This window comes from Penicillium canescens (genome assembly GCF_028828765.1).
Source record: "Penicillium canescens strain IBT 15451 chromosome Unknown utg000010l_segment0_segment0, whole genome shotgun sequence".
Classification (NCBI taxonomy): domain Eukaryota; kingdom Fungi; phylum Ascomycota; class Eurotiomycetes; order Eurotiales; family Aspergillaceae; genus Penicillium; species Penicillium canescens.
This window is the reverse complement of record NW_026703972.1, coordinates 4443177-4456219: the sequence shown is the minus strand read 5'-3', so window position 1 is coordinate 4456219 and position 13043 is coordinate 4443177. Positions and strand designations below refer to the sequence as shown.

The 13043-nt window shown below is 48.1% G+C and overlaps 1 protein-coding gene across 1 annotated transcript; it reads left to right on the top strand.

The window, feature by feature from the left end:
• Nucleotides 1-3690: 3690 nt before the first annotated feature.
• Nucleotides 3691-4014, top strand: N7446_012678 (uncharacterized protein; the record flags this gene model as incomplete). The annotated part of the gene is made up of 1 exon (XM_058521420.1): nt 3691-4014. The coding sequence occupies one exon, from the start codon at nt 3691-3693 to the stop codon at nt 4012-4014; it is 324 nt and encodes a 107-aa protein (XP_058366786.1).
• Between the last annotated feature and the right edge of the window lie 9029 nt (nt 4015-13043).

The following is a 13043-nucleotide window of genomic DNA, read 5'->3' as shown; positions in this document are numbered from 1 at the left end:
GTGAATGTTGAACATCGGCTAAGTTCGACCCTGCACGGTCATCAGATAGAAGCTATATACCGATTGTACAGGCATATCTGGATGACGCTCGTTAATAATACGATTCAACGCGTTGATTTAGCCCCCAGAACTCCCACTACTAACTCCCAGGGAGACTTCACGGAAAATGAGGAGGACATCCCTCGTTATGTATATAACCATCCAATTTCCCATTTCTTTAATTATATATCATCAAAAGCTCTCAATCTTTCTCTTGTGTTTGAGGCATTGTTTATAGCAAGAAACATGACCTCAGGAACTTTGGAAGAGGCAGAACCCGGGACAAGACACGGTATGCATACCCCCGACAAGTTAGAATATTCCATCCTGGCCTGACATTGAGAAGATTGGAGAAGCGCAGAGTTGCTTTGGGATCTCAAGGATTCCTGGTCTTTCTTCGCCAATTTGAGGGACGCGTATCGACTAATCAAATTGACACGCAAATCTCTGCTCTCACCCGCGGTAATTTCCCAGCGTCCAAAAAATATCGATGGGGTTAAAGCTGCGGTGAAAACCTTCCGTCTTGATTCCAAAAGTGGAACATTAAGCACCGAAGAGCACAGCACACGACGCAAGATTGTATATGGTCGCTATGCTGAAGTAATGAATTACGTTGAGCGTTGGTCAGGTGAGGGATCTAAGATATGACTTGAATGAAACTATCGAAGTTGCTGACTTTGTGAAGATTATCGATTTCCTGTCACGGCTCCGGCAAGAGAAATGAGTTGTGCAGATGGAAAAACGAAAGAGGAAGGAAGCTCTCCTCTCTGACCGAAGGATAGATTTGGCGTCGTGCGATTATTTCGCCGCTGCCACGAATGCACTCAGGAAGCTTATTGATGCTTTCGCCAATGGTGGGATCTTTCAACGATGGAAAGAGGACTGATTGCAGGTTGTGTTCAGGCCAAAACTGGATGAGGATGTATTGCACGAAGCTGTGAATTCTGAATAGCAGATAGTAGCATATCGAATTTTCTCGGTCCCGATAATCTAGCCCATAGCGAGTTGGATGAATTTGATGGCTAGCTAGGGATTTAATAGATCGTTGTCTCACGATGAGAATTTTCATAGCTTGCTCACACTAGTATAATTTCTCCGAATTTTTGGATTGACAACGGCGCAGCAAAAGCACCGATGACTGGATCGTCAGAGTGGACAGTCGATTTTGAAAAATTCTCGGAGGAACGAAAGACCTATTTAGACATTATGCGTCATTGATATATTTATTTGGAGGGCATTCCTACAGGTATTACGTGATCATACAGTAACTCCGTTCATCTTGTATGCTTCATGTATTATCCTGCCACAGTTCCTCAGGGAATACGAAATAGGTCTAGGAACGCATTCGCTGCATCTGGGATCTGTTTCACCTATTTCTGGGCTCTAGAATTAATCTTCTGGCCTCCCTGGCTCGAATTAATATTTCACAAGACACCTTTACCGGACCTACGCACAAGTCTAAGCCATCATTTAATGGTCTCAAGTTCCATCTCTGCCTTTTATTCCCCAGAAACCCTGTCAAGAACCTTGCGAGTTATCGAACTCACAAGATTCTACGCTTCTCTGAACCATACAATTCCCAGGGGCGAAATTCGTGGAATATGTATATGGATATATTACAAACATGCGGTTACTGTCAACTCCCTGGACATCCCTCCCCTACGGTGGTAATTGATTTTTCGAGGCAAATAGGCCGAGTAAATTCTCAGGTAGGCCTGTCGGCTCCCGCAAAAGTCCTCTACATACCGTCATTCGCCCTCAAACCATGGGTACAAAACACAGTTGGCAATGGACGACAACTGCTGTCATTTTTGCTTGGAGGCTCTTGTCATACTATTTTAATGAGCACCTCGACCCAGCACTTGATGCTGAAATGCCTCACTCATCTTGAGCTTCACAGGTCAGGATCTGGACGACTTAAAACTACATTGCCGGGTCAAGTCTCCTTAGAATGGACAGGCGCCATAAGGATGTGTAAAACTTGGTCTGAAGAGCGCATGCGGGCAGGCCTGGTTTTTGATTAACTTACTGTCGGGACATATACTCCCGTCAGAATAAGCAAAGACACGTTGTACGTAATCTTGCTAAGCAACGGCTCCCGCCGTATGGATTCAGGGGCATTGGACCACGACCTGGAACACACATCTATTTTACATGAATCAAAATTGACTTTTGTTTGGAAGCATAACCACTGTCCACTTAACTGTGTACAGTACCTAGCTGGTGATACCAACACTTACAATGTCATCCTCAATTATATGCTACTTTGAAAAGGGAACTTGAAAGCAAACTCAACCTGTCAGGAAAATGGTGATCAGCATCGTATTGAGCCAAACGGTTTCTCCGGGATTCTAGAGGATTCGATACCAGGTATTCTCGAGGGTATTTTAACCCCCTCGATCCCAGTAGATAGGGGAAGGGAATCAACACTCTTTTGATCTCATCATTTGGGTAGTTCCCCTTTTTGATTCTGTTGCGCCAATCGCCTAGTACATCCATTGTATTTCCCTAGCTATACAGGATATTCCTGTCATAATTTAAGTAGTTTGGGGCACATTGGCGGATACTCCTAGTGCCACCAACTGGCTCTCATCTGTGCTTCAAGTTAGGCCGCCACTTGGAGCTAAGCTCGGCACGTTCAACAAATAGCTGCGTGCTTCTTCTATTGAAAAGTTGTCAGCAAGTGGGTCTAGTTTGGGACCGTCAAGCCATCATTCGCCCCACAACCCCTCTTTCTCACCGCCATGAAAAGCTTGCTAAAGCTTAGCATCAAGTTTATTCCGAAAGTCTTGTAGCATGTGTATGATGGTTGTATTGTTAGTAGAGTTACATATGTGGGTCACGACCCAGTATTATAGATACAGGTCTAACCCTAATGCATGAGTAGTGCGTATCAGGGTGACAGGATGACACCATCAGTACAGGGGATCCAAGAGAAACCATCTTGTGGGTGTGTGCGAAACTGTATTTGATCGAGCAAGCTAAATGAGTAATGGCTACTTCTAGGTGACTTCAGTCTATTGAGCCACGCATTAGGGTTTAGTTTTGGAGTTTTCACAGCAATGAAACAAACTGGGTGCTCCCCGGCTATTTATTAAGTTACAGGTGATGGGTTTCTACAATGCGAATTGTGTTGCCGACATAGCCGAGTACAAAGTGCGCGCTAACCTGTACTTGAAAACGTGGCGTGACTTGCAAAGTGAATGGAGTGGGAAGCCATATTCTAACATGTGGATTTCAAAGCAAATATGGAATCCACCGAAAGGTCAAAATCTATTACGTGCTACTGTGCCGGGATGGCAACTTCTTGGAGTCATGGCGCCGCAAATTGCGAAAGGAAAAACGTGGAGGCAGTCGAAATTCTGATTCGCTTTCCCTACTCTAACCAACAACAATCTGCACGAAGACACAAAGAGAAAGGATACTAATTTAAGCTTTACTGCTACACATTTCGATTCTAGCCTCGAAGCGCGTTTGTAAACCTGTATATGATACTGAGTCTTGGCGAAAATGATTATTACAAGGTAAAGGCAAATTTCGAAACCTATAGCTGAGACCCAACGGTATTTTTTTGAGAATATAAATATGGTGCCTGTGGCCGCCTTTCACACAACCACATACTTCAGTTGGTCGGAGTAGTCGTCTAAGAAGATGTCATCTTCATGCCTGATCCATGTCTTAGGATTCATCTTTGCCTTATGCGCACTTGGGGCACAAGCTGTACCCCCACCTCTCCCAAAAGGTCTACCAAATAGAGTGTTCTCTATCCTAGACTTGGTTGGCCAGGATCCAGATATCATTGAGTTTGGTAACATTACCTATCAACACTCCTTACCGGAACCAGACAAGTTGAGCTTTTACATTGAAGATGGAGTAAAATTCTACAACTACTCTGAAGGAATTAAGCCCCCTTCCGGGTTTTGGGAGGAGCGCGGAGCTGCTGAGGATACCCAGACTGAGAATAGAGATCGGTAAGCTTTCCCCTCTTGACGGCGAGAAGAGCTGACTGACATGTTGGTGTAAATGCAATAGTTCTCGCCCTGAAACTCGAAGCTTTGCATGGATCAATTGTCCTAACCTTTGTCAATGTGGACAGGAAACCTCTTATACCTGGGAAACCGTGAACTATCAGGTGGTCTCAGGCAACATACATCAAGTTTCAGATCCCCTCTGTCCTCCTGGAAGTATTGGGAAGTCATACACCTATTCTTACTCGTACTCTATCTCAATCCAAGAAGGCCCAGACTTGGTTAGTTTATCCTCTGCTAGTACTATGGTGCAGAGCGCAGGGACTTACAGCAGTATAGAAAATACCTGTTGATTATCTCGACAAACTTGGCATAAGGGCCATGTTCACCTATACGTGGGGGTACGTATATGGAGCTCTGTCAGATAGTGTCTAACTAATCAGTCCAAACAGCCACGCTACGGCAACATCTTACACTGTTACCTACAGCGATAATAACCAGCTACATCCTTTTATTGAGACTTTTCGACCTAACATTTTTGTTGCAAATGGAATAGCTAGAGTAAGTTTCCGTTTCTTGATCTAATCCTGGAGAACTTCAGCCTAATTTCTCGCAAAGGTGATTAAGAAGACGAAAGACGGACGTATTTGTAGCACAAGTGAGCCCAGTTATATGAACATCCATCTCCCGTTGGTTCAGGGAGAGAACAACGATTGCCAAGATGCAAGCTCATCATGTGGTGCCGCTGGTACGTTGTCCACCCTCTTTTACTTTGATCACAAATCATCTCTATCAGCCAAAAATTAATAAGGCGGGCGCTAAATACGAGTCATTAGGTGTCTATGACTCTTGCTTTTACGTTGGGGATTACGCCGCCCTGCTGTGCCCTGGTCGACAGTTGGGCCCGACACCCAATGACCGTGAATGCCCAAGCTATCTGTATCCTAGCCCTTACAACAACTAGACCACGAAATGGGGCGGATCCAGATCCACATTTTAGACCCAGATCCTGAATGCAAGATGGTCAAGGCTATTGTCGGGATATATCCTTCGGTCAGAACAAGCTTGCGGTAACTCACCGCTAGCGACCGGGAGATAACATCCCTTGCTTGGTATACGCATTCTTGTGTGAGCTGCAGCTCGGGTGTTGTGACCACCGAGTGTCGGCGCATGGAATAAGGGGTATCTTGGAACCTGAGCTGAGAAGATATATACATCTACTACATGAATAAATCGACCTTGCTTGGGAGCATAAGCTGTTCACTCAAAATGAGGTAGGATCTCAATCATAAAGATCATGTTTCAATGGATCTAGAGCTGAACAAAATTCCAGAAGCCAAGGAGACGCTCCCAGGAATACGAAAATCCTCAGTGCTTGTGACGGTTCATGGATGCTTGGGTTTACCACTACGCCATCTGGCCAAAAAGGCACAATGTTTGGTCAGCGAACAAACACCCAAGCTACTATATATGCTCGATCTCTGACAAACTGGACTGAAGGTCCCAGGAATAATTTTGGTTTCTCGAGAATATGAAGGGCCCGAAGAGCTAAGTTGGGGCTGTCAAGGATATACATGAAGCATACGGAACGGATTGAGATATGATCCGCGCGGGACCCACATGGTGTACATGGGTTCCCCTGAACGCGAGGAAGCTGTTGAAATTCAGGATGTACAACCCAAGACGGCATGAATTTGACCTATTCTAGAGAGAAAGAGACCAGACTTAAACACCTCTCTGGAATAGACTGTTTGCATACTTTATTCATCCTCCATCATTAGACATTCTAAATTACAACACATTGACATACACTTCTTGCCAAGAGAACCTCCATAGTCAGATATTGTTGAAAATATCTGACTATGGAGGTTCTCTTGGCAAGAAGTGTTGTCATTGAAATGAGGTGTTTTAATTCTAACTCCCTAAAGAGGTACTTCTACAGCTATTTGTAATAGTAAAAATACAATAAGCGAGAGTGCGACGGACCTGCAAGAGTTCCATGGTACAAAACATCTAATAAGCCCTATATGGTCGTTGCGCATGAATTCAGAGATGTTGAGGCCTCAGGCTCACTGAGCCAATATCTCAACAGACATTTCAAAATTATTGAGGGCATATATTTCAACCAGACACTACTTTCCGTTTCGTTTAACGCCTCAGAAATCCGACAAATGGAATATTGTAGAACCTTCAGTCACCAAAAAAAGAAGCTGAAAAAGATAACAAAACAAAAAAAATGCGTGTCTTCATTCATGGTCGCAAGTTCGGAAATTGAGTGTTGACAACGCGTGGCCAAGCTTCAACGGGTTGACGGGTCGAATGACCTCGCTTTCTGCAGTCTAGACGGACAGACTCATAGCTCTACACAACCAACACCACACTAAAGCGAGGTTAAGAAAAAGAAATACATACTTATCGGGACGAAATTGTAGGCGCTTTTCGGTAATTCAACGTTGAGTCACTCACAGGTGAGGTATCAGAACAAGAAATATGAGCCTGCCATTGCGGATTGAATAGTACTCAGTGCCTGAATTTTAGAGAGCCGTGAAAGATTCAACAGTCAGCCAACGTTTCTTGACCAACTCAGCATCCTTTTTCTCAACACCGCTTTTACTCTCTCTCTCGCTGAGCATCTCAAGGCATCAAGGATGTCGCTGCAAATATTGCGGCAAAAAGAAAACATGAAAGTGACCTCAATTAGGACAGGTACCAAGCTTGTAAGTCGCAGAAGCCGATAAGCCTATAAATACGTCCTCTACCCCGGCAATTTGCTCTACAATTTATTCTCCTGACTCTGCAAATTCGAGAGGGCTTGGGTCTGAGCCACTGAGAAGTACTTCCCCATTGATCCCATACTGAAATTGCCACTGTACTGACATTCATTGAATACGTGGTGGATTAGCAAGCCATACAGTGCTTGTGAGAGATACAGGTATGATTCCCACCAGATGCACTGCTATCCACACTACCCGATTAAAGATGTCTATGCGAAGATGCCTCCGTCACAGCAGCCGACTGAGCTGATCTACTGTACAGCCTCTGTGTGTATTCCCAAGAGAAAGCGCGAATACCCGCGTCGCAGTTATGTGAATCTTAGCCTGACCTGTCTGGATTCTACTGATCCTGAAGTCGATGCGATTTAAATATAACCGAGGAAATTCGACAACAAGGCACGAGCGCAAGGGCCACAGCTTTTTGCCGTCTCTTCGTCCCTAGTTTTGGCCACCAGAACATGTGAGTCATGCACTATCTCGCCGATCTGAAAGCTAATGAATGACAGTGAACCAAGGACATCGCATTAGAGTGGCGCCGAGGCTACCGCACTCCTGTTAGTGCTCTGCACAAGCCATGGCCTACACATCTTTCCTGGTCCCGTCGCTTAAGACTCGCCAGCATACCTTAGGTGGAGTAATACCAATAACAGGTATGGACATTCGATTGCGAGCTTGACTGCAAGGAAGTCCATTCAACCTGGTAGTGTGAGTGATTTGTGTTGTGATTCGAAAGGAAGATTGATTCATCTGTTATTCGGTGGGAAACTAGAGACTATATATACAACGAGAAGAACCAAGTTGATTCTTGGTTCTTCGTATATATATCTCGGAATTTAATTCCGATGGGTTCGGCTTATTTCCTGATCTGCACCAGCCTCATATCACAACAATACAAAACACATGCTTCCCCTCCAACCATTTCCATGTACCGAACCAAGACCAGTCATTCACCCCCAAGACAATTTGATTTCAAATTCGGAAAACCATATCGATGCTGCTACAGCAACAGCTCTGGATCACGCTTTGAACAAAGCCCAAAGATGTCTAGACATTCAGGACACAGAATCTCGGATTACCCAAGTTGTTGGAGATGCGAAACGCCTTGGCAACCTGCTTCTGAACCTGCAAGGCCTCAACGCTATGCAATGGGGCACTCTAGGCGGTGGTGTACTATCCTATGTCTTTTCGCTCTTATATTGCTGCATCGCGGAATGCTACGAGCTCGAATCTACTCCGCTAGCAATGTCGTCGCTACGCGATGGCCTTACCGCCTGCAATTTGGCTCTTCAATGTGTGCATGGCGCAGCTTTGATGTATGTCTTGATTTCTCCATCTCCTGCTTGTCATAATTCTAACCAAATCGCTTTTTAGAAATCAGGACAACACGAAATCAGTATCTTCACAACAGCAGAAGGTCACGGAGGCCATAGAAGAAGTGGGCAACAAAAGATTCAAAAATGGGAACGGAATGAGCCCAGCGATATACCATTCTCAGGCGGTACTCAATTTGTTGAAGGACACTCGTGAGCCAGGTGCTGCGGCGGCATCTGGCGACATGCATGTGAGATTCGGCAAGGAAACCGTGGTAGTCAAGTCGCTGAGTATGATGGAAACATGGGACACTTAATCTTTCCTCTCTAGAAGCCCCAGAAGATCTGACGAAATTTTGTATGCTGTGCATCTGGATACTGCTCTGGATATCTACTTGCTGTTTATACGGACAGAGACAGAAAATGCGCATAATACAAGGAAATTTCCACTTTTTCCTGGACTTCATTTTCCCGGTAGCCTTCAGCCATGGGAAAAAATCAAGCTCAAGCCAATCAATATCAGACCAATAAGGCCTTTTCCGCTTACTTCTGGAGGCAGTAATGGGACGGCCTCCGTCCGGGCACCAAGTGGAGCGAATGGGGCAAACCACCGAGATAAAACACCTCCTGGTCCTATCCATAGTGAACGATCAAGCACGTCAAAGCACAAAATCCTGACACGAAGTACGTTCGGTCTGGAAAAAAGGGTTCTTCTGCTCATCTATATCAGTGTGATAGTGAGACAATGCAGCATTTTTGACCCTGAAAGTTTTAAAGGCCTGGGGACCGCAAACCAGACCATGGAGGATTCGTAGGCGTAATTAGACTACGCACAATCGGACCATTCTAAAGCTCCCTTTCTATGCAGCATATCAAATAATGATTTCCTTTCAAAGCCACCATTCTTTAGATCATCGTCTGTCTCAGGTGGAATACACGGAGGATCGAAATTAGTTTTACCACTTGCACAAAGAGTGGGGTTTTCAAGGAGCCTATTGTCAAGGATATACATGAAGCATACGGAACGGAATGGAGATATGATCTGCGCGGGACCCACTTAGTGTATATGGGTTCCCCTGAACGCGAGGAAGCTACCTTTCTTTTGCTTCCTCGCGCTACGTCTTGTATCTAGAGTCGACTATAGCTTTATTTAATATTGATTACTGATCTGAATACGCTGTCCTCATCTACGGATACGTGAGACCCTCACACCTATATGGGTATAAGGCTCCCGAGCTGTGACAGTCTCACGCAAACGAAGTACGGAGTAATTGGGGCAAAGAGCATCTTCGGGAGGGACACAGACACACGATGTGGCGAACTCACATAGCCTATCTGGTTTCCCCGTAACTACAGTATGTGGACGCTCTCGTGTGGCATCCCTGTTGGATGATAGTCAGGACATTAGTTTTAGATGATAGGTTCTATTCGGGACTGTTGCGTGAGAGCCCCTTGCGTCGGGCCCACGATATCCCGTGCTGGACATCGCACACAAATATCGCCTGGCCTTCCCCTCCCTCGAAAAGAACATCGCCGTTTCGAGGGAGAGCCGGGCTCTCTCCGCGACGGTTTCTTCAATAGTTCCTTTTACAATGGTGCGTCATAGTTCGGTGGCCCCCAGTCTAACCCCTGGGGGGACAGACCACCCTGGGCTCCTCGATCTATCCACCAGAGTACATATGGAATTCCCTCTCCGACTCCCAGCAGGACTCATTCATCTCTACTGTGTCCGCGTCCCTTGTTGCGGGCGACGGGCAGCGCAAGCGCCCACGTTTAGACCTCACTGCGGAAGAGGATGCTGACGACGTGGAATGGTTCTCTTCCACCGCCGCATTTGTGACCTTGCTAGGGCATATAAATGGCAGGACTGTATCCTGCAAATGGCCCTGGACCACCACCAGATGGTCGTCGATAAAGGCGACCTCACCGTTTCTCTTAGCGATTGGGAAATTGGGAAAGCCCTCGAAAGCTCCTACCTTCGCCCGGACAACGTGCTCCCAGCAAAGACAGCGCCGGCTACCCCAACCACACGGTCAACGCGCTCTACCGCTGCCCCAAATAATGACACTGTCATTTGTGAAAAATTCAACTCTTCTGCTGGCTGCCACTGGCGAACATGCCACCGAAGACACGTCTGCTCTAAGTGCGGCAACGACCATTCCGTGACAAGCTGCAAAGTAAAACCAGTGAGTTAGGAGCACGCCGGGGTCGGCCCTGGTATAGGTCAAACCTTGTCGCCACCAACTAGCTGGCCAGCCCCGCGTCCCAACACTTCTATTCAGTTTGAGGTCTTCGACCCTTCCCTCCCGCCTCTGCGTGATTCCGCTTCTCCCTTCATTGCTTCGGCGTGGAAAACCCTCCTCGAACGCTATCCTGGCAACCTAGGGACTATCTGCAGCGGCATCCTTACATTCGGCTGCCGCCTCGGTTGTACGATCCAGCCAAGATACCGTCGAACTCCTAATCACCGCATCGAGGAACACTCTCTTATCACCCAGAAGCTCTCTGATGACCTATTATGTCGTCGGGTGCAACCATCTACTGGCCCCGTCGTTGTTTCCCCACTAGGGCTGGTGCCTAAACACGACGGGAGCTGGCGCCGTATCCATGATCTTTCCTACCCGCCGGGTCGCAGTGTCAACGAGTCCATCCCCGACGCTGCTTCTACTATACAATACATATCTATGGATAACATCTTCGATCTCATACGCACGTCTGGACGAGGATGCTATATCATCAAACGCGACATCAAGGATGCCTTCCGTAATATCCCAGTCGCCCCCGCTGACCGGCCCCTCCTAGCCTTCTCATGGGATAGCAAGACATACATGGAGTGCTGCCTCCCATTCGGCCTTTCAACGGCACCCTTCATCTTTAACCTTTTTGCTGAGGGCCTTAACTGGCTCCTAACCGCTTACTTGCCTTTGGCCTCTATCGCTCATTACCTTGACGATTTCATCGTTATTTTTCCTTCCTCCGTGGGAGGTCTCTCTAAAGCCCTTACCGCTTTCAATAGCGCATATATTCCTCTCACGGATGCGTTAGGCATCCCACGGAATGACTCGAAAGACGCCGCGGGTACCGTGGTCAGTGTCCTTGGGGTCGAAATCGACACGACACTTCTGCAGGCCCGTATGCCTCGCGATAAGCTAGCACGCGCATCTTCCGAAGCCGCGTCGCTACTACAGCTAGATCGTGTCTCGCATAAAGCTTTGCAACGTGTAGTCGGTTTCCTCCAACACTGCTCAATAGTTATCCGTCTCGGCAGAGCCCGCCTTCAGTCGCTCTACAGCGATCTCGCATCCTTCCCGCCTCACCAGCGCTCCGTCCGCCGCCTATCCCATGATAGCCGCGGGGATCTCGCGTGGTGGAGGGACACTCTCCCGTTATTTAACGGCATCCATTTCTTCGAGAAGAGCCGCCCCCTAGTTGCCCTCTACACAGACGCGTGCGACTCAGGTCTGGGCCTCTTCTTCTTCTATGCGCCCTCATGGGACTCCGCCAGGGACTGGATGTCTGCAGCGCCTCACCTGCCTTCCACCCATGCGGCTATTGTGGACGCCTCCTCCGCCTGCGGCGACGTGGCCCACATTAACATTAAGGAGGTCTCTGCGATCCTGCAGGCCTTCCTCATACACAGCCCCCATTGGGCTCATCATCGTGTCCTCGCTTTCACGGACAGCGCCGTCGCGTTTCATGGCCTGTCTAAGCAGGCACTCCGTGGGCCGGCTCATCGCTCTCTGCTCATGCTTTTCAGCATAGCAGCCGCCCTTGACATCGAAGTCCAGCCACACTGGCTTCCTTCATCGGAGAACCTACTAGCTGATGCACTGTCCCGTTCCGATTATAGGATCATCGCTGATATTTGCCCACAGTGGACGAGCTCCTTTCCCTTGCTCCGCCAGCCTGGTTCTCTCGACAGCCTATTTTCGTGAATGCTGGCCATGCAAAGTTGGTCTGGAATGGCCTTGCCGAGGGAACCAGAAGAGGCTATCGCTCTGCGCAGCGCTCGTACACCCGTAGCTGCGCTATTATCGGAGTGCAGCCCTGGCCAGCCACTGCCCCGTCGATCTGCACTTGGCTTACGGAACGCCTGCTGGGCGCGGGTAGTTCCCCACCTGTGAAGCCCGATTCAGCTATGTCTGAGCTCTCGGCTCTCCGCGCGTATCACATCGATAACGGTCTACCTGACACAATTTTTGACCTCCACGCAAAGCATTTTCGTCGCATGATCGATGGCGCTCGTCGGCTGCAACCGCCCCGCCAAAAGCGGATTCGCAACCCAATCTCACGCGCCTCAGTCATAACCCTTTCAGGGAATATCTCACATATCCCTGCCCAACCGCTGGGGCTCTCAGCGGCCCAGAAAAATGACCTTAATCTTGCCGTGGCCGCCCGCGTTGCCTTCGCTGGATTCCTTCGGGTCGGGGAATTTACATACTCAGCTGCCGACCTTAGAAACACTCAAGTCTTCGCTGCTACTAAGTTAACCCGGGCGGATATCAGGTTCTCCCCCACCATGGACCACGTCCTCCTTACCTTGAAGAGAAGCAAGACCGACCGAAACCACGAAGGTGTCAATGTTGTCCTTGCAGCAACAAACGACGCAGCCTGCCCCGTCGAAGGCCTTTCTAAGCTATTCCTCCACGACTCACAGCCTATGTCTGCCCCCTTGTTTACGCTCTCCTCTGGCCCCTTCACCTCATCCGCCTTCCAACGTGCGGTTATCTCTAAGCTCAACCGCGCCGGGGAAGATACCACGGGACTTAAGGGTCACAGTTTCAGAAAAGGGGCAGCACAGCACGCCCACAACGCAGGCTTAAGAAATGACCACATCCAAGCCCTCGGGAGATGGTCATCCGAAGCCTTCCGCCTTTACTTCACAACACCTACGACAACACTGTACGCCTGGAACCGTCAATTCCAGACCGGTCATCCAACGCCGGTCTCAT